The 26,544-nt window shown below is 48.2% G+C and overlaps 1 protein-coding gene and 1 non-coding gene across 3 annotated transcripts in view; one reads left to right on the top strand and one right to left on the bottom strand.

Moving 5' to 3' along the window:
• Positions 1 to 757: 757 nt before the first annotated feature.
• TRNAS-UGA (transfer RNA serine (anticodon UGA)) lies at positions 758 to 829 on the bottom strand. Its single transcript has one exon. It is a non-coding gene; the product is annotated as a tRNA-Ser (tRNA).
• A 2,003-nt stretch (positions 830 to 2,832) lies between these two features.
• FNDC5 (fibronectin type III domain containing 5) overlaps positions 2,833 to 26,544 on the top strand; it is a 43,687-nt gene continuing 19,975 nt past the window's right edge. For both annotated transcript variants that reach the window (XM_056847136.1, XM_056847135.1), the window contains exon 1: positions 2,833 to 2,995. In XM_056847136.1, the coding sequence (XP_056703114.1) occupies positions 2,899 to 2,995 (97 nt within the window). In that variant the 5' untranslated portion in view covers positions 2,833 to 2,898. The remainder of the gene's footprint in view (positions 2,996 to 26,544) is intronic.

Here is a 26,544-nt window from a genome sequence, read left to right as displayed (position 1 = left end):
AAAACTGGCAAGAGATACTCTGCATTATAGCTGACACCAGCTAGCAATCTTGGTGCAGCATTTGAAAGAAGAAGAAGAGTTGGTTTTTATATGCTGACTCTCTCTACCACTTAAGGAGGACTCAAACTGGCTTACAATCACCTTCTCTTCCCCTCCCCACAACAGACACCCTGGGAGGTAGGTGAGGCTAAGACAGCTGTGACTAGCCCAAGGTCACCTAGCTGGCTTCATGTGGAGGAGTGGGGAATCAAACCCGGTTCTCCAGATCAGAGTCCACTGCTCCAAACCACCGCTCTTAACCACTACACCACTATGACTGGAATGTCTAAATATTCTTCAGAGGCAGCCCCAGATTGTGTGTGTCTGTCTATTCTGGATGTGAGCAAAGCATGGATAGTCAAGGGCCAAATCCTGCCCCTCTCAAGGAAAGGCCATAGTTGACCCACCACTTGAAGTTAGCTAAAGGTGCAACATGCCACAGAGGAAGTCTAAGCCTCTCTTTGGAGATGCGGGTTCGACTGCATCACAAGGCTAGGAGCCACAACTCCCCCCCCCCCCGCTAAACAAACTGACTCCTCAATTGCAGGTTGGCTACATTGTCAACCAAGAGCACACAGATGAATGCAGATGAAGCTGCCTTACATGGAATCAGACCCTTGGTCCGTCAAGGACAGTGTTGCCCTATTCAGACTAGCAACAGCTCTTTGGAGCCTCAGGCAGAGGTCTTTCACATCACCGACTGACAGATCCTTTCGACTGGAGGTGCCGGGGATTGAACCTGGGACCTTCTGCATTCAAAGCAGAGACTCTTCCACTGAGCCACAGCCCCTCCCCAAAACAGCTCACTTATGTCTACATTTATGCAGAGGGCACAGGAGCAAGGCAATGAAACAAGATGGCAACCCTCATGGGAAGCCACAACCGAAGCCAGTGAGGTCAAAGGCAGAGTACGCACAGGAACACATGAAGCTGCCTTATACTTACTGAGACTCAGTGTCGCCTTAGGTGAAGCTCCAGTTTATTGGGCCTCATCCCCCAAAATGTCTGCATGTGTGCAGAGATGTTCAAGAGAAAGGGGGACATGTAAATATTTTAAATAATTTTTAAAAAATCCTTGTTGAGGACATTCCACTCATCTTACCTGACTTGGTCACAAAGGAGAAATATAAGATGCTTCTCTTCAAGTCCCTATACAGCCCTCCATAGCAATTTCAATGCTAAATGGCACGGGGTGGGGGGATAGAAGCCTGCAGGACTCTATAGTGGAATGCCAAGGAACAGCATGACTGGTTCCCAGCAGTTTCCTGGTGCCAGACAGCCTGCACTTGGGTGCAGTGCCCCTTGACACCCATCTTGGGCAGCTGGTCCAGAAAGGGACCATGGCTGATGTTGGCAGGGGTTCCAGGAGAACTACCAGTGCCACACTCCCCTGGTTGTCTCTCGCTTCCTGTCTCCCAGTGAAGGTCACCAGATCAGGGTGAGGAAGATGGTCCCAAGACTAGGCTATCAGGCTGGATTGAAATGGGTCCCTCACCCAAGACAGCTTTCAGTTTCCTGGCCACCACCCTTCTGAGCACCTTGGCCTTGTTAGGCCCCCATCAGCTTGTGCTTTTAGAGGACTGGGGGGGGGTCATATTTGTAGGGAGTCTTTCGCCTCTTCTTCCTTTGTGGCTGGCTGAAGAGGGCAAACGAAACGGGATGCTTTAGATTTTCTCCACAAATTCCTTCACATAGTTGGAGTGGCCAGCCCACCTCCTTGGGGGGAAAACAGGTAAGGCCAAGTTTGGAGCATCGCAGGCAAGGAATGCCTAAGGAAACCTGCCCGGCCTGTGGTCCACTTTTTGCTTGCCTGTTATTACGTAACCCAACCCAACCTCCCCTTGTGTTTTGCTAAACCTGGTAGCGGTTCCCCCTCCCCTCGCCTGGCACAGTTACCCCCTTGGCTTTGTTACGTTCTTCCCAAAGGGTGGCAGGTGACTTTCTTCCAGCTGGGGAGGGAGGGAGGGAGGGGCTGGAGTCTCCGCTGCCCCCCCCCCCAGCCTGGGCCTCTTCAGCCAATCAAGGCGCAGACAGGGGAAGGGAGCATCTCCCAGGGAGGGCGGCTGAGCGCAAGGATCGCGGGTCTGGCGTGTGCGTACGGAGGCGCCAGGCAAGGCGGCCGGCTGGCCGGATCGGAGCCCGAGCGGCCCCTTCTCCCTCCTCGCAAGAGCATCGTGTTCACATCAAGGTTCATGGCCGAGGGGAGGAAGGGCTGAAGACCCCCCCCCCGTCGGATCTCCGTGCGAGGGGGAGGGCGGCGGGAGAGGGGCCGGGAGGGGGGGCATAATGTGGACAGCCGAGAAAGGCTCTCGTTGAAGGGAGGGGGGAGGAGGCGGTTCGGGGGGCTCCTCTCCCCCCCTCGCTGCCCCCCCCCAGCCCCTTCCCGCGCTTCCTTTCCATGAATGGAGCTGCCCGCCTGATGGTGGAGACGGTCCTCGAGCGGCACGTTTGCATTTTGCAGGGACCCCGCCGCTCCTCCGGCCGCCGCCGCCAGCAGCAGCAGCTCTGCCTCTCGCCGCCTTCGCCTCCCCGGAGCCCAGCCGCCTCCCTTCGCCGCCGCCGAGGAGAAACTTTCTCCGGGCTCGGGCGGGGGGACCGAGCCGGCCTGCCGGGGCCGCCGGAGGCGCCGCAGGAGGCGGCAGAAGCGGCGCCCCTTCCTCCGGCCGGAGAAGCCGCGGAGCCGGCGGGGAGCTCTCCGTGGTGCTGAAATGCGCTCGCCCAGGCCGGCCCTGCGGGGAGGGCCGCCCGGCTCCTTCCCGGCCCTCTGATCTGCCGCCGCCGGCTCGCCTCTCCCCTCCTTCCTCCATGCTGGATCGGGACCGCCGGGGCTGAAAGAAGCCATTCCCATGTGGATGCAGGATGGACCGTCGCTGGAGGATGGATCAACTGCTTCTTTACATCAATGCAGCCCTCCTGGTGTATTTCAACTGTGCCAGCTTGAGCCTGGTGGATGCAGGTAAAGGGGGGAGAACTGGTGTGTGTGTGTGTGGGGGGGTAAGTGGGAATGAGTGCTGGCGGTAGTCGCTGTTTCCCCCCTGGCTCCCTCTGCCTGTTGGTGCTGCTGGGAATGGGTCTCAGTCATTTCTCCATGAAGAAATTCTCCTGAACTTCCCAGACCTGTTGTATTCTCTGGCAGCATTTGAATACCCCTACCCCCCACCACCAAGTAAATAGCTTTCCTCAGTGGCCTGTCCTGTGCTCATGAGGCTTGAGGAGGTTCTACAAGGGAAGGGGGAAATGTGCATTTTAATCTGTCAAACTCCCTGCTGCATGACTCGGAAAGGACAAAATGGTACCTTAGGAACATTTTTAAAAGGGATTGGACAAATTTGTACAGGATAGTTTTTATTAATCCATGACTGCTAGCCACACTTAGTTTCAAGGGAAGCTTTAGGAGTAGTATCCCACCTGCTAGAATAACTCTGCCTTTGTTTTCCTCTTATTCAACTGGGTTTGAGGACAGAAGTCAATAAATGGCCCGCTGACCCTTCCTTCTACACTTTAAGCGATTCGTTGATGTAATCAAATGCCAGGGAAGACATCTGGTTTGTTACTTGCAGAGGTGAAGTGTTGGACTAAATAGGCCAAAGTCTTAGCCAGCAGGACTCTTCTTGTGAAGACACCAGTTCTGTTTGGGGTTCCTGGAACTTGGAGGAGTCCTAAGAATTCCACGTGAGATCTAGTTCAATTAAAAATTGCTCTCCCGTGAAGTATTTTATATAGGTCAGTGTTCAGAATAGCACGCTCAACAGGGCAACTTAAAGGATTGGCAGCTGGAAACCCCAGTGCTAACTCTGGCCCCAAATATCAGCAGTGGTCTCCCCTATCGTTGGTCCAGAGGAAAAGAAGGTTTATGGCTAGACTTGCTGTGGGAACAGGACTTACTGGCATGCAACAGCCGAGTAATGAGCCCTGGCCCACCAACCTCCATCCCCTCCTCCAAGTGACCATCCCATAATGCTAACTACTGTCTAGAATGGGAAGTAAACCATTAAACTAACACCATATGGCAAATCTTACAAACATCCCAGGTCTGGCATATCACTCCATTGCAGCCTTACCCAGGAATCCTTGGTGGATCTAGCTAATTCTGTTATGGCAATTTAGAAGGACTAGAGGGAGGCAGTCACAGCAGACAGATTAATTTTAACAGATTTATATCAGATTGACTGGATGTAGTGAAATAATTGGGTTTTGGTCTCCTGACTATGTCAGCCTGTGGGTGCAGGTGACATTTGATAGCTGTAGACCATAAAGTCCAGCTCTGGTATTTCTCAGGAAAAGGAAAGATGCATAAAATGTTCAAAGGTGAGGTGTGATTCGCAGTATGCAACCTGGGACACCTCTTGAAAGAAGAGTACCTTAGGCCTTAGTCAGACACATTAGTGAGTAAACCCTTTGAGTAATAGAGACTCAATCATCAGACTGTATGAAGGTCTAAAGAAATGCTCAGGGATGGTCAGCTGGTGGCCCTGAGCAATTTTATCTGGCCCTGATCAAGCTACAGCAAAACTTTGCCCCAAGTTTCATTCATAAGAAATCATGCCAATTTCTCTCTCTCTCTCCCTCTCCCTCTCCCTCTCCCTCTCCCTCTCTCCCTCTCTCCCTCTCTCTCATTTTGTATGTCTGGTATCTATATTATTATAAAGCCAGACCAGTTTGTGCAGCAAAATATAACTCCAGCACTTGGGACTCTTGTCAAAAGAATTCAGTGGGTTCTACAGATAGAGAAATTGGCAATTCTTGCTGTAGCACATGAATTCTTCAGCAGGGAGTTCTGACAGAACTCAACAGCAAGCCCCCTTTTCTCCCAGATAAAGGGTCCTTCTCATTACCTGTCTCAATATTTCAAGAAAAGGGGTGCAGGCCGGTCCATGTACTTTATGACATTTTAGCATCTTGATCTTTCCTGAGATGTTTTGGTGGCTGCGCATCTTGTAGGTTTCAATGGATGAGAACAGGGGACCCAGGCTACCTGGGGCTTTTCTGGGCTTTGGTGAGGCATTTGTCAGCCTGTTGGTTATAGTCATCCATACCACAAACAGAAGTTTCAGGCCTGCTTGTGAATTCAAATCACAGGCTGGCACATTTCTAGAAAGGATTTCTGCAAGAGGCCCTCTGAACATTCTCCTGGTTCTTTTCTGGTTTTCAGAAGCTGTATTAATGAAGTCAGTTTCAAACCAGTTCAGATTTATAAGAAGTGCCTTAAGCCAAATGTATTCAAATGCCACAAGAAATCTAGACTTTGACAGAAGGAGTTTTGTTTCCTGAAAAATCTTGAGCATTCACCTTTGAACATTTTCTAGCTGTTATGGCTACAGTGGAAACAATCAGGGTATGTTTTGCCAGGAGAGGATTAGCCATTTAATTTACAGGGAAAGTTCTGGGTGGGCTGCTGGCAGGCAGGAACAAACAGAATCAATCCCCAGCACGTCTGCTTGTGGGGCAGGGACCTCTCAGCTCAGACTTGGCCAGTGGTACCAATGATGGCAGGCAGCAGTCCAAGAGAAGGTAATGGGTGAGTTGGCACCCATAGTTGGCACTGTGGGCCAGGTCTGAGCTGAGTGGCCTGTGCCCCGCTGTCTTGTAGCACTGCAGGGGCGACTCAGCCGGGCCATTTTGACTTCCCACTCCGCCCCTGCATTTGGCAATCGCAGTGGTGAAGCAAACTCATACAGTTTCGCAACAATGAATATTCAAGCTAGTCACACATACAACACCAGCTTTCTTTTAAGTGCAGAGTTTAGGTTTCTTTGGCATGGCTGGAAAGAGAGGAAGGTGGTTGTACCCTACCGTGGATTATTTGACCTGAATATAGTTTCACAGACATATTGCAAAAGACAAAGGGCGAAAACGCATGGTCCCTTTAGCCTCCTTTATTCCCTGTTTCAGTCAGGATTCATCCAGGATCGAACGCATGCGTTTTGCCGAACGTGCGTTCGATCCTGGCTGAATCCTGGTTGAAACAGGGAATAAAGGAGGCTAAAGCAATCATGCGTTTTTGCCCCATGTGCCTTTGTGCAGCCGGAACTTATTTGGCGCTGGATGACATGATAGGAGATGTAGTTTCCTTCCTGGAGTAGTGTTTCATGTGTGTTGTGTATGTATGTTTTATTTATATTGAGAACCAGCATAGTGTAGTGGTTGGAGTGTCAGATTAGGATCTGGGAGGTGCAAACCCCCACTCTGCTATGGAAGCTTGCTGGCTAGCCTTGGGTCAGTCTCTCTCTGTGTGTGTGCCAAACCTACAGGGTTGTTGTGAGGATAAAAGGGAGAAGGCTGTAAGCAGCTTTGGGTCCCTATGGGGAGAAAGTCAGGCTATAAATGAAGTAAATAATAATTTCCCTCTGTGTGGTGACCAGAATTTAATTCCTAAATGAGCAGATTTCAGGACTTGCTACTGTTTCGCTATATATTCTCTCACAGATGCCCGTCCTTCTGATTCCAGATCTGTAGGGTATGGTCAAGGGAAGACACTCTGTGCATGTTCAGTGGCACTTTGTTCTGTGCTGCTGCTTTGCAGGCCGTAGACCCAAGAAAGTTCAGGAGCCAAGCAACGGCTGGCTCCTGGCTCCAGTTTCAGCCCTGCTTGTGACACGTGCCATCCCACTGACCAGCAATTTCATTCAGACTGCCACCATGAGCTTTGCCTACTCCCACAAAAGCATTTCTCTTTCTCACTTCCTAAAAGGAAGAGTAGCTTTTAAGATACTAGGTTAAGAGCTGGCTCTGACACGTAAAACAAAACTAGGTTGCTAGGATGTCTTGCGCTGCCGGACACTGCCCCTCAGCTGAACGGGGTGACACGCTCTGTCTAGGCACGGCAGATTTTTTCTATTTAGGGTCCATCTGCTTCTTGCAGCATGTGCTAGGACAGATGTCTCTCTCACACACACAAACGTTAAAGGTGACTTTGGGTTTGACATGGTTACCCTTGACAGAGCTTGATGCGAAGGAACGTGGGACTCCGGAAGTGCTGGTGTCTGGGAGACACCATTGAAGATTTATGAAAGTGTCCTTAAAAGGTGGGTGGGAGGGAGAGAATATTACACACCCGCCAAAGGCCTTTGCAATTCTAATCACTGTCCATTTCTCCTCTGCCATATCTCACTTTATCCTTAGCTCACCTCAGATGTGATGCTAAACAAGTAAACGGAATGAAACAAAGGACAGATTTAGCTGGGGCCCCTCGCAGGTTCACACATCTGCATGTTCCTTAACCATGTATGCATTGTGAATTTGGATGTTGTCTGGAACTGACCCAAACCATTTTGGGGGGTTCCTGGGGAAATTTTATATGGCACCCTCCCCCCCCACATACACACGCTATAAAGCACTGGGCACAATCCCTTGGAATGTTCTCTTGCTTCACGGTAGGACTACCTCTGGGAAAAGTAAGCCTTTAGACTGGGAGAGAGAGCCATGTAGCTAGGGCTTTCCAGTGATGATGATGTGGGGGGGGGAGTCTCTTGCAGTCCTCTTTGGTCTAAGGTCTTGTCATTCCTCCTTCCCTTTAAGCACTCCAGAGCCAGCGTGGTGTCGTGGTTAAGAGTGGTGGTTTGGAGCGGTGGACTCTGAGCTGGAGAACAGGGTTTGATTCCCCACTTCTCCACATGAGTGGCGGAGGCTAATCTGGTGAACTGGGATTGTTTCCCCACTCCTACACATGAAGCCAGCTGGGTGACCTTGGGCTAGTCACAAAAGACCTCTCAGCCCCACCTACCTCTCAGGGTGTCTGTTATGGGGAGGGGAAGAGAAGGTGGTTGTAAGTCAGTTTGATTCTTCCTTAAGTGGTAGAGAAAGTCATCATATAAAAACCAACTCTTCTCCTTCTCCCCATTCATTCCCAGGCCTGACCTAGATGGCCCATGCTGACCTGAGCTCATCAGATATTGGATGCTAAGGAGGGTTAGTGCTTATGGTGGGAGACCCTGCCCCATCCAAGGAAGCCCAGGGTCACTACGCAGAGTCAGGCAATGGCAAACCACCTCTGTTGGTCTCTTGCCTTCAAAACCTTACGGGGTCACTGTAAGTCAGCTGCCACTTGATGGCCCTTTCCATTACCACCACCATTCATTCCCATGTCCCTTCCTCAAAGAAACAGATAGGAAGTAAATATTGCATATTAAAGATGTCTCTGGGAATATACAGCATGCAGTTTCCTCACATGCAGGCTCAGAATTAAGTGGCACTTTTCTGTTATGACATGAGATGTAAAAACAATGTAGAAATATAAAAAATCAAAATGTAAGAAAAATTAGAATGAAACAGCTGAATCAACAGCTGCCGCTGAAATAATAATTCAAAACAGCAGCCAACACCAAAGCTGAAGGAGCAGTAAAAGGGGAAAAAACCCTTTATCAATAGTTTGTCACCATTAACACAACCCCAAGAGAGATTAAAATGACAACAAAATTAGATCAAACAATAAGACCATTAAAAGTCACCTGAACAGAAGAGCTCTTGGAAGGCTAGATATGGAAGGCAAAAGCAAGTTTTCTGAGGAAGGAATTCCGTGTGTGTGTGTGTGTGTGTGTTTGTAGGGGGAGAGACATTGTTGAGATGCCCCGGATAAAAGTAGCTACTGTTACTTCCCGTCTGAGCGTGTGCAGAGTGTCTGGGTTGAGGTAGGCCGAGAGACACGCTGGGGCCTCAGGCAGAGATTCCCTCTGTCCTTCCATGTTACTCACACCATGTTACTCACACATCACATGACTTTCCTGGCTCCACCTGCCTCCAAGGCTGGCCAGGGCCCCTGGGATCTGGTCTCCCTAACCCATCCCTCTTGGCAGCCCTGCCTGGGAGGAAAGGTCAGGCTCCAAAGTTGGCAGGGAGTGTGGCTTTCAGGCTGGCTTTCTTTCTGTTTTTATGAACGATCCGAGGACCGTCATTTCTAACGACAATGTTGTGTTTAGATCATGATGGGTAGCCATGTTAGTCTGTCAATAGCAGCAGAGAAGAGCAAGAGTCCAGTAGCACCTTAAAGACAAACAACATTTCTGGCAGGGTATGAGCTTTCGTGAGCCACAGCTCACTTTCTCGCTTCTTCAGAAAGCTCATACCCTGCCAGAAAATTTGTTAGTCTTTAAGGTGCTACTGGACTCTTGCTCTTTTCTAATGTTGTGTTTGTGTGACGATACACTAGGCTGCCATTCCTTGGTAATGAAGCATGTTCGCTCAGAGGCAAGTCCCACTGAGTTCAATTGGGAGTTATTACCAAGTAACGGTGCACAAGATTGTCACTTTATAGACTGTTATGAGCGGTTATTCCATAGTTGCCTCCCATCCATCACTAGGAGCCAAGAGGGGAGATCGCTGAACCTCTCTGACCCTTTTAACTAAGTGGACGAAGCCACAGCAAAGGAGGGCTGCTTATAGAAATGCTGGATGTTGCAGATTTCCAGCTGAGAGCAAGTGCTGCAGCCAACATTGTGAACATGCGAGGCTGGGCTCTCCTTGGTCCAACTGCTTAGGATTCAGCCATGGTGTCATATGAGAAACTTGGCTGGGGAGTATCTGCCTCCCCGGGCTCAAAACACTACCGTCATCTGCAGTCTCCTGCCCCTTCCCCATTCTGTCCCTCCAAAATCCGTTGTCAAAAGCTATTTCAGAGTCGTTGAAAGCCTGCCTCCTAGCAACAGAATAAGATGCAGATCTGTATCACATGTCCATCTCAGAATCTGGGCTCTCACAGGATACGACGCGACAGGACCGGACTCACATTGCTTTCCCTGTGGCATGTCTGCATGACTTGTGACTCCCCCCTCCCCCAGACGCAGCCCATCAGCCATCTGTTGTGGTTAGTCCCACGCTTGACAACGCCGCTGTCTTGCAGGCCCAAGCAGAAAGCAACATTGAAGCACATATCGGGACCCTAATGGCCCAACGCATGTGGCTAGTGGACTATGTTCGGGGCCGTGTCTCACAAGTTGTGCAGCCCTGCTTCCAATGCCAAACGGCTGGGCTGTGTGTACTGGAAACCGGTGCTGAGTGCGGCTTTGTGTGCAGAAAGCACCCCTTGAGGTATATCGGCAAAGGAGTTCCTAGCTCTTATGGTTGCAAAGACTGGCCTAAAAATGGTGGCATCGACATGTGTCGAAATCTAGGAGGCAGAAGAAGAGGAGGCAGGGGAAGAGCTTCACCACTTTACATCTCTGCCCCTGCCCATCAGTGTGGGTTCCAGGCTTTGGGAGGCCCTGGGCAGACAATGCCCACCTTCTGCCTACCTCCCCATGACTCCCTTACCATCTACCTGTGAGTGTTCCCACCTGACTGTGAATCCTGCCCTTTCTCATGAGCCCTCCCACCACCTGTGCTCACAGCCACCTGCACCGTAGTCATGCCCTTTCCCTGACAGCACTGGCTGATGCTTGCAGCAGCTGCTGTGGCCGTCGGAAGTGCTGCCACTGCGCACCACCTGCATGCAACCCCTCCATCAATTCTGGGAAGCTGAGCAGCAGCTCCGGGAAACGCAGGGAAAATGCGTGGAAACGTGCAGGGAGAGTAAGGCAATCTCTGACAGTCAGAAAATGCATACATAATCAAAGCAAAGCCCTGAAGTAGTTGGCGGGGCAACCGTGAGGAAACAGCCATGCATAAATGGCCTAAGTGTCCACATTAGGGTTGCCAGGTCCCTCTTTGCCAATGGCGGGAGGTTTTTGGGGTGGAGCCTGAGGAGGGCGGGGTTTAGGGAGGGGAGGGACTTCAATGCCATACAGTCTAATTGCCAAAGCAGCCATTTTCTCCAGGGGAACTGATCTCTATCAGCTGGAGATCACTTGTAATAGCAGGAGATCTCCAGCTACTACCTGGAGGTTGGCAGCCCTAGTCCACACAGACAATGAGATGCGATTCACAAATGCTACAGAGTGCATTTCCTGTGATGGCAACAATCCAAGATTGACACACAGCAGCCTTAACCTGGACACACACACACACACAAATACAGATACATACACACAGTGAGACTTGGGTGTACGTCTTTTGACAAATGTCACAGGGTTAATTAGAGCCTTGTTGTTGGTCTGGCTTGTTAACTAAAGCCGAAAGAAAAACCCGGGGATTATTGGGAGTGGGCAGTCAGCCCCGGGGAGTAAGAAAGCGAATCTGGCGCTTTGCGGCAATTACATTAGCAAAGTTTCCTCTCCCCACACCCCCATTGCCACGTTTCCCACTAATTTGTACTGCTGTCTGCTCATGGCAATTGCCAAGGAAATCTTTAAGTCATTTTTAAAGCTTGCTAATATGATTTAGCGCAGTAATAACACCAGGCCTCAGGCCCGTGCGGTCGTTTCTGGCCTGGTCCCTTGTGCCGCTGCAGAACGGCTGCCCATTATTCAGAGGTTAATGGAAGAGGGAAGTGAACTGTGCAGAATTTGTTTTTAAAAATCAAGTCAAAAGGCTGCAGAGTTCTAGAGCGCTCAGTGGGACCTTGGGGCACATAAAGAAGGAACCAGGAAATCAGCCTAGGCAGATGTATCTTTGCAGTACAAGACTGGTGCTTTTGTAAAGGGCAGTCTTCGAGGTTTAAAGATTGGGTTATCTTCACAGAGAGTTTGCATTTTGCAGAGAGGCAAGGAATCGGGATTCTAGAAAGCTGGCCTTTAGCATGAAGAGAGACTGCTAGTTCCATGAGAGCCAGCGTGGTGTAGTGGTTAAGAGTGCTGGTTTGGAGCGGTGGACTCTGATCCGGAGAACCGGGTTTGATTCCCCACTCCTCCACATCAGCAGCGGAGGCTTATCTGCAGAGCCGGATTTGTTTCCCCACTCCTACACACAAAGCCAGCTGGGTGACCTTGGGCTAGTCACAGCTCTCTCAGCCTCCCCCACCTCACAGGGTGTCTGTTATGGGGAGGGGAAGGGAAGGTGACTGTAAGCCGGTTTGAGTCTCCCTTAAGTGGCAGAGAAAGTCGGCATAGAAAAACCAACTCTTCTTCTTCTTCAAACTCCCAATGCTTCTGTGCCCAGAGGTAGGTTTGCTAGGTCTCTCTTCACCACCTGCAGGAGGTTTTTAGGGCGGAGCCAGAGGAGGGCAGGGTTTGGGGAAGGGAGGGACTTCAATGCCATAGAGTCCAATTGCCAAAGCGGCCATTTTCTCCAGGTGAACTGATCTCTATCGGCTGGAGATCAGTGAAATAGCAGGAGATCCCCAGCTATTATATATATGTTCCCCCCCCCCCATTTCAAAAAATGTAGCTCCAGTCCTGGGTGGGGCCTGGAGGTCTCCTGGAATTACTACTCATCTCCAGACTGAAGAGATCAGTTCCCCTGGAGAAAAAGGCTGCTGTGGTGGGTGGACTCCATGGCATTCTACCCCACTCCCATCTCCAAACCGCACCCTCCCCAGACTCTGCTCCCAAATCTCCAGGAATTTCCCAATCTGGAGCTGGCAACCCTGGACTGGCAACCAGCGACAGGGCTTTTTCAGTAGTGGCGCCTTGCCTATGGAATGCCCTTCCCCTTGATGCTCTCCTAGCACCTACATTGCTGTCTTTCAGGTGCCAAGCCAAAGCATTTCTATTTAGAAAGGCTTTGAATTGAGGAGTTGATCCTTTACCGCCATGTGCATAGTGTGTTTTACTTTGCCAACTGGTATTCATTGAAAGCTGCTTAATTACCTATGTTCTTATGCTCTGTTTGGTTGTTCTGTGCTGGGTTTTAATGAATAATTTTTTACGTTTTATATTTTTACCATGTTTTATTTTGTAAACCACTTCAGGCAGGTTCCCTGGAGAGGCGACGTAAAAACTCTCTACATAAATAAATAAATAGTGGCTGAGGGTGTGAGTCATGAAGCCGTCACTTTGAGTCCCGCCTCAGCCAAGAGCTAAGTGTCCATCAGAAGATGGCCATTGTCTGCTCTCTTTCCAGTAATTTCCTCTTGCCTGTGGAAAGGATGTATATATAGTCCTTGACGGATATTTAATTGATGCCTGAGGAAGACAATAGTGCTGTCCTAAGCAAAGATAAGACCCTTGATGCCAAAGAGCTTGGAAGGGGATAACTCTCCTTAGGATGTCACCAAAGACGAGCTTTGCAAGAGTTTCTGTGCAAGACCAAACCAGAGATCCATTGCCCTTTTGCATGAATAAGCATAGTATACAAGAGGTCAACTGCCAGCCATTAAGGCGGGAGCTTGCAGCAGTGGATTATTTATTTCATTTATTTACACACCACGTTTCTCCCCCATGGGGACCCAAAGCGGCTTACATCATTCACCTCTCTTCCATCAAAACAACTCAGTGAGGGAGGTTAGGCTGAGTGTGTGTGTGTGTGTGTGTTAAGTGCCATCAAGTCGCTTCTGACTCATGGTGACCCTATGAATCAACGTCCCCCAAAACGTCCTATCTTTGACAGCCTTGCTCATGTCTTGCAAACTGAGGGCCGTGGCTTCTTTTATAGAGTCAATCCATCTCTTGTTGGGTCTTCCTTTTTTCCTGCTGCCTTCCGCTTTTCCTAGCATGATTGTCTTTTCCAGTGACTCTTGTCTTCTCATAATGTGACCAAAATACGACAGCCTCAGTTTAGTCATTTTAGCTTCTAGGGACAGTTCAGGCTTGATTTGATCTATAAACCACTGATTTGTCTTTTTTGGCAGTCCACGGTATCTGTAACACTCTCCTCCAACACCACATTTCAAAGGAATCTACTTTCTTCCTGAGTGAGGCAGGCCCTTTTCCCTATAGGTGATGTGGGGGGGGGGGGGGCGGGGAGAGAGGGAGAGAGAGAGAGAAAGATAAATGCTGAAGTCCTTGAGACTGTTGCTTACTAGGGGTAGAGGCCAGTTAATAGCAAATGGGCAGAACTGGCTCTAAGAAGCCATTAACTGAGCCAGCTGCTGCCTCTAGCAAACATGCACAAGGGAACCTTCCTTGTATTGGCTACAGGATATTAAGGCAGGCAGAGAGCAGGAGAAAAAAAATCAACATCCAGAGAAGCTGTGGGCATGGATCGAACGACGAGAGTTGCTTGGCTCAGCCCTGGAAGGCAACTTTAACGATTTGTGGAAAAGGGAATTGAGTCAATCCATCTCTTGTTGGGTCTTCCTTTTTTCCTGCAGCCTTCCACTTTTCCTAGCATGATTGTCTTTTCCAGTGACTCTTGTCTTCTCATAATGTGACCAAAGTACGATAGCCTCAGTTTAGTCATTTTAGCTTCTAGGGTCAGTGCAGGCCTGATTTGATCTATAACCCACTGATTTGTTTTTTTGGCAGTCCACGGTATCCGAAACACTCTCCTCCAACACCACATTTCAAAGGAATCTACTTTCTTCCTATCAGCTTTCTTCATAGTCCAGCTTTCACACCCATACATAATAATAGGGAATACAATGGCATAATCTTGGTTGCCAGTGACACATCCTTACACTTAAAAATCTTTTCTAGCTCCTTCATGGCTGCCCTTCCCAGTAGCCTCCTTCTGATTTCTTGGCTGCAGTCTCCCCTTTTATTGATGATGGAGCCAAGGAATAGAAAGTCTTGAAGAATTTCAATTTCCTCATTGTCAACCTTAAAGTTGAGTAATTCTCTACAGCTGAACATCAAGAAGGCAAAAGTAATGACTATAGGTCATTACTTTTGCCTTCTTGATGTTCAGCTGTAGTCCTGCTTTGGCACTTTGTCTTTTAACTTTCAGCAGTAGTTATTTCAAATTTTTCAAGAGTGTGTGACTTCCATGGCAGAGCGGGGATTCAAACCTGGGTCTCCCAGATCCCAGTCCAATGCTCTAACCACTATACCACACTGGCTGTCAATTAATAGAGGCTCTCTGGGCAAGGAATTCGGATGATTTTTTAAAAAGAGGAAGAGATGGGGGTTGTCTTCCAGTGGCTGTGTAACGGACTTCCTCTCATCCTTTCCCCTCTGAGCTCTGTGGGTGACTTCTTTATTAATTCCTAGGCCAGAGAGGACACAGTCCAGTCACCGTACCCGTTGTCTAAGCACACTTAACTGCTTTTACCAAATGCGTTGTTAGAAGCTGCTTTTCTGAGGAACTGACGGTCTGAATCCTTTAAATGAAACGAAACAGGCAATCTGAGGCAAAGCTAGTGAATGTGGCTGGAATAACATCTCCCGCAAAAGGAAGGCTATCAAAGCCCAGTGTACAGAACCCAAGTTTTACCCTGCTGAGAAAACATGCAGGGAGACTTACCCTGTTATATGTTCTGTTACAAACTGTCGAGGAAGTGAATTATGCTATTTTACTCTCTTGCCTTTTATGCAGGGCTGATTCTGCTCCTCGCTCAATGCTGATTTTTAAAAATCCGACCTTTAAAATGACTATTCATGGTTCTGATGCAAGAGGAGAAAGTCAAACAAATTCCACGCCCCCACTCACCTGCTCCTTCAACTGCATAGCCATTAGCAATGGTCATTTGCTTAGCTAAGCAAGGCTGTGGTTTTGCATGCTTCCTTCAATGAATGCTTCGATGCAAGGGCGGAGAAAATACAAATGGTTGTGTTAAAGGGGCTCTTAAGAAATGCAAAGCAGGTATGCGCAGGCTTCTGCAGTGAAGTCTGGAAGTCTGGAATGAGGTTCAGCGTGAAGAAATAAAAAATAAATATGCGGGGCACTTTAGCCTGGAATGCGCTGCATAAACATCCTCTGTCAGCTATCCAAAACAAGAAAGCCCATGGCAGGGTCTCTAATTCCTGCTTTCCAGTCATGTGCTGCCCTTGTCTGTGCTTCCATCTCTGTGGCTGACACAAAATACCCCCTCCCCTGTGTTTTAAGTGCCCAAGGTTTGTGTTCCGTCACCTGTTGCGCTTGTGAGATTGCACAAGGTATTCCTGAGAGGAACTTTTTAAAGTTTACCTGCTTGAGGTATACTTGCCAGTGTGGCATCTTGTTCATCCAGTCTTCTCTGTGGTTCTTTACAAAATAGCATAAGCAGAAGAAGTTTCAGGAGGGTAGCTGCGTTGGTCTGCTGTAGAAGATGCAAGATCTGAGTCCAGTAGCACCTTAAAGACCAACGAGATTTCCAGAGTAGAAGCTTTCTGCACTGGAGAGAGTGGACAGGGAGACGCTTTTCTCCCTCTCCCATAATACTAGAACGCGGGGTCATCTGCTGAAGCTGGAGGGCGAGAGATTCAAAACAGATAAAAGGAAGTATTTCTTCACACAACGCATAGTTAAATTGGGGAACTCCCTGCCCCAGGATGTGGTGATTGCTGCTAATTTGGAAGGCTTTAAGAGGGTAGTGGACATGTTCATGGAGGAGAGGGGTATTCATGGCCACTAGTTAAAACGGATGCTAGTCATGATGCATGCCTATTCTCTCCAGGATCAAAGTAGCACGCCTATTAAGTGGGTGCTGTGGAACACAGGCAGGATGGTGCTGCTGCATTGTCTTGTTTGTGGGCTTCCTAGAGGCACCTGGTTGGCCACTGTGTGAACAGACTGCAGGACTTGATGGACCTTGGTCTGATCCAGCAGGGCCTTTCTTATGTTCTTTCGAGAGCCAAAGCTGATATCGGACAAAGGGAGCTTTGCCCCCAGCAGGGGGTTGGGTGGAGTTGCTCCAGGTAGGGAAACTCCTGGATATTTGAGGATGGAACCTGGAGAAGACAGGGACCTCAGTGGGGGTCCACCATCCAAAGCATCCATTTTCTGCCGGGAAACTGAGCTCCATTGTCTGGGGATGAGCTGTAATTCCAGGGGATCCCCAGGTCCCACCTCGAGGCTGGCACCCCTAGTTCTGACTTCTGCAGTTCTTGAACCCCTGGATTCTTTGGGGGCCCCATCACCCATTAAAACAGCCTTAGAGCAAGCCGAGCCTCATGGCCCGTGTGGACCCACTCAGCTTTATCCCTGGCTGTGGCAACAATGAGAATGGGAGTAGACTTGGCCAACTCAAGGTCTCTGAAGCCCAGGTGTGAGCTGAGTGGACTGTAGGCTCGGGCTCGCCAGAACACTAGGCAAACCTAGGGGATCGCCTAGGGTGCCAGATTTTGAGGGCTGCCAAAAAAAGGGGGGGGGTGAGAAGAGCCTCTTCTGCTGGCTTGAAGGGAAGCTTGGAATTCTAGAATCTCCATATCTGTTGACTCTGGTCTTCCGTAGCTGCCATGATGGAATATGGAAGGCTTTTGAAGAACTGAACTGTTTTTATTTTTACCTGGCTTGTTTTGAATGCCCAGGAAGTGAAATGTTCCTGCTAGACATTTCACTATTCTCTCTGTCGAACTGGGGGTCCCAAAGCCCTAGATTGCCTAGAGTGCCAAAACAACTGGCGCTGCCCCTGGATGAGGAGAGGATCCACTTGAGAGAATGGGTGGAGCAGAGCAAGAATGGCAGGGTTGGAGGAAGCGAAGGTCACAGACAAGGCCGTCTCAAGGGGTGGGGGTAGAAAGTAGCGACAGGCCAAAACTGTGGAAATCTTTGACTGTAAGAGCTTGTAAGAGCCTGACGTTTGGCCTGAACTGGGAGAGGGCCTGGAGTGGTGTGGTGTTCATGGTACACCCCCAAAACAAGCAACCTGGCCCTTGGTCTGGGTGCCTGACTCCTCTTCCAGGCTGGACTTGCATCTTTGCCAGTAAACCTATAGCACAAAAAGCTGCTGCCTGTTTCCCATGCTCTCTTCTCACAAGGCAACTGATCCTGTAAAGCAGGGCTCCCCATACTTTTTGAGCTTGCGGGCACCTTTGGTAGGGTTGCCAACTTCCAGGTGGAGGCTGGACATCTCCTGCTATTACAGCTAATCTCCAGGCGACAGAGGTCAGTTTCCCTGGAGAAAATGGCTGCTTCGTTAATTGGATTCTGTGGCATTGGAGTCCTTCCCCTCTCCAAACCCTGCCCTCCTCAGGCTCCGGCCCCAAAATCTCCAGGTATTGGAATTCTGACACTGTGTGATGGGCGCAGCCACAAAATGGCTGCTGCTGAAGTTGGAGCCAGCCCCAAAACTGGCTGCCATGGCTTACCCTCAGTCACACAGTGAAGATCCTTGTGCTGTGATAGCAGCTGTCGCCAAAGCAACATTCTTAAAAGACTGCACAGCCACTCAAATCTCATAAGAACATAAGAAAGGCCATGCTGGATCAGACCAAGGCCCATCATGTCCAGCAGTCTGTTCACACAGTGGCCAACCAGGTGCCTCTAAGAAGCCCACAGACAAGATGACTGCAGCAGCATTGTCCTGCCTGTGTTCCACAGCACCTAATATACTAGGCATGCTCCTCTGATCCTGGAGAGAAGAGGTATGCATCATGACTAGTATCCATTTTGACTAGTAGCCATGGATAGCCCTCTCCTCCATGAACACGTCCACTGCCCTCCCCTCTTAAAGTCTTCCAAGTTGGCAGCCATCACCACATCCTGGTTCCACAATCTCCAATGGTAAATTAGAAGTCTTTCTGGACAAAAGCTCTACCAGACTGCTCCCACTTTCTAAAAACACTTAGCGGGCACCAGAAAAGGTGCCCACGGGCCCCACGTTGTGAGGACCCCTGCTGTAAAGAATGTCCCCAGAGTTCTGACATCCAGGAAGTGACCAGCCACCAACACTCTGTTTTGCACCAGCCTTTCTTAGGAACTATCTCCTATGTGGGGCAGGCACGGAGCTTGATCCCCGAACCCATTGCTGAGGTTTTTGCTCTTCCGTTCCAACTCCACCCACCCAATGTCTTATGGAAGCCTTCCGTTCAAGTTCCTCCGGTCTCCTTAACAGCTTGGCTTCTTTCGGAGCAATTTCCTCTGTCCTTTCAAGAGCTAAAAGCTGACCTGTAGGGAGGTCTTTGTTCTCTGAAATGGCAGGAGGACAAGAGGGGTTGGGCATAGAGCCCCATATAGGGTCGCCCCCCCCCATCCCTGCATGACTCAAGCCCCGATAGCAGAGGAGGGTCCAAAATGCCGCCCACTTGCTCCTTTGTGCCTTAGTAGTCAGAGCACTTTGGGGAAGCATTTCAGCCTCCATAAAGTTGGTACGCAATTATGCACGGCAGGGGGAGACCCGCTGTGCCAGAGCAAAGAAAAGTCTCTGAGTGTGTGAGAAAGCCTTTCATATCCACACCTCCGCTTCTGAGAGAGAAAAAAGGACCCCACAGGCCATGAAAAGGAAGAAAGAATAAAAGAGAGGGGTGGGGGGGCATGGAGGGGAGGCTTTGAGTTCCCGCTTCTGAGAAAGGATCATTTTCCAAAGTTAGCAGAGGGGACCGCAAGTCATGTACTCCTAGTCCGGCCTCTTCACTGGGCAGAAAAGGTGATTGTGCAGGGAAGGGCCATGGCTCAGTGGTAGATCATCTGCTTGGCTTGCAGAAGGTCCCAGGTTCAATCCCCAGCATCTCCAGTTAAAGGAACTAGGCAAGTAAAAAAGGTAAAAGTCCCCTGTGCAAGCACCGTGTCATCCCTGACCCATGGGGTGATGTCACATCCCGACGTTTTCTAGGCAGATTCTCCTTCTCCTTCTCCTTCTCCTTCTCCTTCTCCTTCTCCTTCTCCTTCTCCTTCTCCTTCTCCTTCTCCTTCTCCTTCTCCTTCTCCTTCTCCTTCTCCTCCTCCTCCTCCTCCTCCTCCTCCTCACAGATCTTGTTTCTGGCAGCTTGTGAGCAGCCTTGCCCCCTCCTGATGGAGAGCTGGTCACCAGTTTCTTTAATAGCTCTTGGGTAAGGAGACTTTGCCCTCTTTATACCACCCTGTTCTCATTGTGCCCTGACTTGGATGGCCCAGGCTAGTCTGATCTCTTCAGAGTTCGGAAACCAAGCAGGGTCAACCCTGGTTAGCTCTTGGATGGGAGACTACCATGGAAGTCCACGGTTGCTATGCAGAAACAGGCAAAGGCAAACCACCTCTGAATGCCTCCTACCTTGAAAACCCTACACCAGAAATCAGCTGCGACTTGATGGCAAAAAACAAAAACAAAAAACAGTAAGTTTTAGTAGATGGATTGTCACCAGGGGCTAAAAGCCAGAAAATTCCTGTCTCAAATCTCACTTGACTCAGAAATGTGAGAGATGACTTTAGGCAAAGTGCCATTTTATTAGTCTTGCACAAAGTTCCTTGGTTGTTCTGTCCCCACCCACCCCAGGATTTAGAAAAACAAATAGGAATTCCTAAATTTCTAGTGTTATTATAACAATCCATTGCCATAATCTACTAGCCCAGCTTTTGCCAGGGAGGGTGGGGTAGAAATTTGGCAAAACAAACAAACAAACAAATAAATACATAAACAGTTCCCAACTTTTTTTAAAGTAAGTCTCTAGCTCTTTTCATTGTGGAGTTATAAGGGGAAAGGTGCAGGTACATGTGGGAAAATGGTGGCTTGGGGAGCCGAGCCAAGGAATGGGCAGGAAAAACTGCTGTGTGGGTGCTCTGTGCTGCTGTGAATGCCTCTGCATTTGCAACGGCAAGGAGGGCTACAAGGAGAATCTCTCCATATGGGAGCCAAGCCAAGAGTGGCAGTCAGGGTGTGATCATGCTGTCCTGCTTTGCATGTGTCTTGTAAGGATTCATGAGATGAGTATGAGACTTTTGCTCAATATTATCTAAATATCGACCCACAATAGCAAAGCCAGCTTTGGAGAATCTGTAAGGGAACTTCCTACAGTCCCTCAAAGACAGACATGGTATCAAATTTAAGCCTATGACCTTTTATGCATGACTGTTTCACTCACAGTCACCCCTCCAATGACTTCAGGCCTTTGTGTTGATTGTGCATGCCATTTCCGACCGTCAGAGGTCGCCTAGCTCTCCCCCTGCGTTTCCCCGCATTTTGCCCGTGTTTTCAAAGACCTGTTTTATCTTGAATGTGAAAACACGGGCAAAACGCGGGAAAACACAGGGAGAGAGCGAGGCGACCTCTGATGGTCAGAAACGGCATGCATAATCAAAACAAAGACCCAAAGTTTTGGAGAGGTGACCGCAAGGAAAACAGCCATGCAAAAAAGGCCTAAGTATACATTGATCAGCAGATAAATCACAAGAATTCAACAAGGGGGGTGGGGGTGGGAGAGCCCAAAGAAAATCCCAGCTACAGATTCTGAAAGCTCCACAGCTGCTTGCTATGAGACCTCAGGTTTCAGTTCTGCACACTTGGAGAGCACATAAAAGAAGCCTGTAAATAATTTTTAAGGCGGCAATCCCAGGAGTAAGCCCCACTGAATAAAATGGTACTTATTTCCAAGTAGACTTGCTTACGATTGCTTCTGTAGTAGTGTGTGTGTAAGAGAGCACGTTATTGAATAGGACAGTATGTGAGAAGGCAAGACAGAATGGGCATAGAACGTTTGTCTATCACTTCAAAAAAGGATGTGGGCAGAATGGAGCGGGTGCAGAGGAGAGCGACGAGGAGGATCAGGGGCCTGGAGGCCAAGCCTTATGAGGAAAGGCTGAGAGAGTTGGGAATGTTTAGTCTGGAGAAGAGGAGGTTGAGAGGAGACATGATTGCTCTCAGTATTTGAAGGGTTGTCACTTATAGGAGGGCAGGGAGGTGTTCCTGTTGGCAGCAGAGGATAGGACTCGCAGTACAGGGTTTAAATTGTGGGTGGAAAGGTTATTAGGAAAACATTTTTACAGTAAGAGTTGTTCAACAGTGGAATCAGCTCCCTAGGGAGGTGGTGAGCTCCCCCTCACTGGTAGTCTTTAAGCAGAGGCTGGACAAGCACTTGTCAGGGATGCTCTAGGCTGATCCTGCATTAAGCAGGGGTTGGACTAGATGGCCTGTATGGCCCCTTCCAACTCTATGATTCTATAATTAAGCGTGTCACTGAAATTTGAAGGGAAAAAAACCCTCAGTTTATTAAGGGAATTTCGGATATATTTTGGTCTTTTACGAAAAGCACGGCCGCCTCGTGAAGCATCTTCCAGCGTTGACTGTGCAACCTGCAGAACAAGGGAACAACGTGACCTACAAAACCCTGCCTGTCTGGCTTCAGTACAGGCACCACAGGACTCGAGCAGTTTGAAGAGCTGCCCACGAAGCTCTGGATTACTGAGGCTTCCCATTACTGGGAAGGTTTCTGCACCTTTCGCCCTTTGGCACAGCAAGCAGTGACGGGAAGCCATCTCCGGAGCTGGGTCTTCGGCTCGCGCACCAGAGGCTGACATCCACGGTCCGGATCCAGCCACAGACCCTCCTTTTGTGCCATGCTTAATTGCCTTCCTCTGCAGCTCGCACAGAAGGCACAGCTGCCAAACCAGTGAGGCCCATCTCGCTGGCTGTTCGGAGGATACTTCAGATGCCTAATTGGCGGGCAGTTTCTGTTCCGAAAGAGACGCTCGAGGCAGTGCAGGAGGGAGACTGGGGTGAAAATGGACTTTGGTTCCCGCTCGAGCAGATGTTCTGAAACAGAAGCTGGCCTCCCGGTGGGTCGCTGTGGATTAAGGCAGCTGTGCCACGTCCCAGTCTCCTTCCTATAGAGCTGTTCTGTGGCCGAGGCCAAGGTGCGCAGCTCTGCCGCTGAACGGTGCAGAGTGGTGGTGGTGAATTCAGGAATCTCCTCTTCCCATCCTGGAGGACTGGAAAGAAAAGGATACCCTTTCAGGTTTTCACATCCCCCTTAATGTGGATAATGAATTGGCTGGATCCAGGAAGGGTGCTAGTTTGGGAAGAGGAAATCTATGTTGTTTTTTTAAACTGGACATTTAATAGTGTCATGGAGGAAGCAAGTGCAAGGCAATGGCTAACAGTAAATGGGGTTCATGTTATTAACTATTGACTAGGAAGCTAAGCAGGATTAGCTATCGTTAGTACTTGGATGGGAGACCACCAAGGAAGTCTAGGGTTACAATGCAGAGAAAGGCAATGAAAAACCACCTCTGCTCCTCTCTTGGCTTGAAAACCCTATAGGGTCATCATAAGTAGGGTTGCCAGGTCTCTCTTTGCCACCGGTGGGAGGTTTTTGGGGGCAGAGCCTGAGGAGGGAGGGGTTTGGGGAGGGGAGGGACTTCAATGCCATAGAGTCCAACTGCCAAAGTGGCCATTTTCTCCAGGTGAACTGATCTCTATCGGCTGGAGATCCATTGTAGTAGTAGTAGATCTCCAGCTAGTACCTGGAGGTTGGCAACTGTAGCCGTAACTCAGCTGTAACTTGATGGCACTTTCCACCACAGTGACTAGGAATACCAGTAGTTCCAGGGAGAGTATCCAGAAGTGTAGCCATATTAGTCTGTTGCAGAAAAGCAGCTAAAGCCTAGTGGATTTATTGAGGATTTACAGCCCACTTCCTCGGATGCAACCGTGAACAACAGTCACACACACACAATGCTTTTATTAAGGCTGACTGCAAAACCACAAAGGAGCGCTTAAGCTTTCCTGTTCGTCAGAAGTCTTTTCTGGGTATTAAAGACACCTTTCCCTTTCCATGGTGGCATGGTGGAAAGACCAAGTCTGCAGTTTATTGCAAATGTGTGAATGAGTTCATTTAAAACTGTTGTGCCCCACACTTTCAAACACAAGCTCCTGTGGGAAGAACGAAGGAGGCCTTTTGCAGAAGCAATTAGGTGAGACCGGGGCTGCCGTCAAAAGAGATCAGGATGTAGCAAGGCCGATGGGGGAAAAGAACAGACACCGTCCTTCTGGAACTACAAAACCCAGCAGTAATTCAGATCTGTCTCTAGGGCTTACTGGAACTCACAGGACCTTTCCTTCAAAGGGAGAATGTTGGGGCCCTTATATTGGCAAAGCTGGAAATTTCCTTTATAAGGTGCAGCAGCTGTTTCTTATAGGGTTGCCAACCTCCAGGTTCTAGCTGGAGATCTCCTGCTATTACAACTGACCTCCAGCCAATAGAGATCAGTTCACCTGGAGAAAATGGCTGCTTTGGCCATTGAACTCTATGTCATTGAAGTCCCTCCCCTCCCCAAACCCCACCCTCCTCAGGCTCTGCCCCCAAAACCTCCCGCCGATGGTGAAAAGGGTACTGGCAACACTAGTTTCTTACAAGGGAGTTTTTACATCACATAGGGCTCCAATTAGAGAGAGAAACAGGGCTGTCTTATAGAGTTGCCAACCTCCAGGTACTTAAAAAGAGCGTGTGCTGTTATTGAGATGAGAAAAAAGAGGGGTTTTGATATAACAAGCACACAAGCCACAAGTAATAAGAACAAGCAATGTCTGAGTCAATTTGAATTATATTGTATAAGCAACCTATAACATCACAAACCATGCATCAAAAAACATATTACAGCATATGCTTGATTAACAACATACAATTGTTTCCACAGCATATGAGATATGCAAAAGTATTAAGCCAGAAATAATCAACAAACAGTGGCAAGTCCCAAGAGAAAAAAAGCGCTGTGCAAGGCATGCGCAATGAAGACTTTGAAGGTGAGTCAACGTTGTATTGGCATCTCAAGGTAGTGTGTCCCTAGTGGAAGAGCGCTGTGCGAGGCATGCACACTAGAACTTAGAGGCTAACGCCACTGAAAAGCTTGTAAACAAAGCAAAATACATTCTGCTGGATGGAAATAAGGTGGAAAACAAATTGTAAATACCGTCCTTGAAAAGCACCCGAAGGGTAAAGACTTGTAGAAGGCAGTAGTTTGCTCAAATCAGGATCGGTAATCTGAGACGGTTTCCAGCCGTAAACATGGCAGCTGTAGACACAGTATGTGGCTGTAGACACAGTATGTGACAAGTACCAGTAAAGAACTTGTTTCGTTTAGTTCCTTCTTCAGAACATTAAATTACATACATAGTCCATCTGAAACAAATAATATAAAATATATACCAAAAGTAATGTATCTAAAGAATAATAATTCAAAAAAGCCCTTTTAAAACCACAAGTTAATGAATGAAATCTTACCAGACCGCAACATTTGCAGTTCACGGACAGAGACTCATATGTCAACTGTGAAAGCTTCCTTGTTAGCGTTCTAAATTAAAGGAAGACTGCTTCCTAGATCAGGTGGTAGTAATTAAAGGTAAGATGCTAAATTAAAGATGTATATGGAGGATATTACTGAGAGAACAATTGAATATAGAGCAATGAATTAAGGCTTGTAAGATCTAAAGAAGAATTCAGACCATAAGGATGTTCCGTTTTAAAAAGATGTATAAAGCGAGCCTCTTGCTGCCTGAGCACTCTATCTGTGTCTGTAATAGAAAAATTGATCTTGCGTAGTTGCCAAATGGCAAAAAAATTGAAGATCTGTGTCTTTATGATTATGGTTAATAAAATGTTGGACCATGGGAACATCTAGAACCTTGTTAAGTATTCTAGAACGGTGTTCACCGATCCTATATTTCAAGGACCTAAGAGTTTTGCCAACATATAAAAATTAGAAGAACATCTGACAATTGGTTCTTGTAGGTTATCCGGGCTGTGTAACCGTGGTCTTGGAATTTTCTTTCCTGACGTTTCGCCAGCAACTGTGGCAGGCATCTTCAGAGTAGTAACACTGAGGACAGTCTTCCTTCAGTGTTACTGCTGTCCTTCAGTGTTACTGCTCTGAAGATGCCTGCCACAGTTGCTGGCGAAACGTCAGGAAAGAAAATTCCAAGACCACGGTTACACAGCCCGGATAACCTACAAGAACCAATGAACTCTGACCGTGAAAGCTTTCGACAACATCTGACAATGTTAATAAGTCTTTTGGAATCACAATTTGTGAAGGAACGCAAGGTGTGCGTCCGCACTGGTTTCTGTTTCACCTTGTGTTCCTTCACAAATTGTGATTCTAAAAGACTTATTAACATTGTCAGATGTTCTTCTAATTTTTATATGCAAATGTTGCGGTCTGGTAAGATTTCATTCATTAACTTGTGGTTTTAAAAGGGCTTTTTTTGAATTATTATTCTTTAGATATATTACTTTTGGTATATATTTTATATTATTTGTTTCAGATGGACTATGTATGTAATTTAATGTTCTGAAGAAGGAACTAAACGAAACAAGTTCTTTACCGGTACTTGTCACATACTGTGTCTACAGCCACATACTGTGTCTACAGCTGCCGTGTTTACAGCTGGAAACCGTCTCAGATTACCGATCCTGATTTGAGCAAACTACTGCCTTCTACAAGTCTTTACCCTTCGGGTGCTTTTCAAGGACGGTATTTACAATTTGTTTTCCACCTTATTTCCACCCAGCAGAATGTATTTTGCTTTGTTTACAAGCTTTTCAGTGGTGTTAGCCTCTACGTTCTAGTGTGCATGCCTTGCACAGCGCTCTTCCACTAGGGCAGTGGTTCCCAACCTTTTTTTGACCAGGGACCACTAGGACTTTTTTGTTCGGTGCAGGGACCCCAAGGTTCAAAATAAAAATTACGGGAATTTGAAAATAAACTTTAATCATAACTGTTAAACATTAAACTTAGAATTATATTTGAATATATATATTTTATAATAGAGAACTTTTAATTGAAAATATTAATTTATTATGGGTTTATAACTTTGTTTTGCAGACCTTAATTTAGTTCTCGCGGACCCCTGGGGGTCCATGGACCCCTGGTTGGGAACCAGTGCACTAGGGACACGCTATCTTGAGATGCCAATACAACGTTGACTCACCTTCAAAGTCTTCATTGCGCATGCCTTGCACAGCGCTTTTTTTCTCTTAGGACTTGCCACTG

This window comes from Euleptes europaea, chromosome 3 (genome assembly GCF_029931775.1).
Source record: "Euleptes europaea isolate rEulEur1 chromosome 3, rEulEur1.hap1, whole genome shotgun sequence".
In the NCBI taxonomy this organism is placed as follows: domain Eukaryota; kingdom Metazoa; phylum Chordata; class Lepidosauria; order Squamata; family Sphaerodactylidae; genus Euleptes; species Euleptes europaea.
This window is presented reverse-complemented; position numbering and strand designations above follow the sequence as displayed.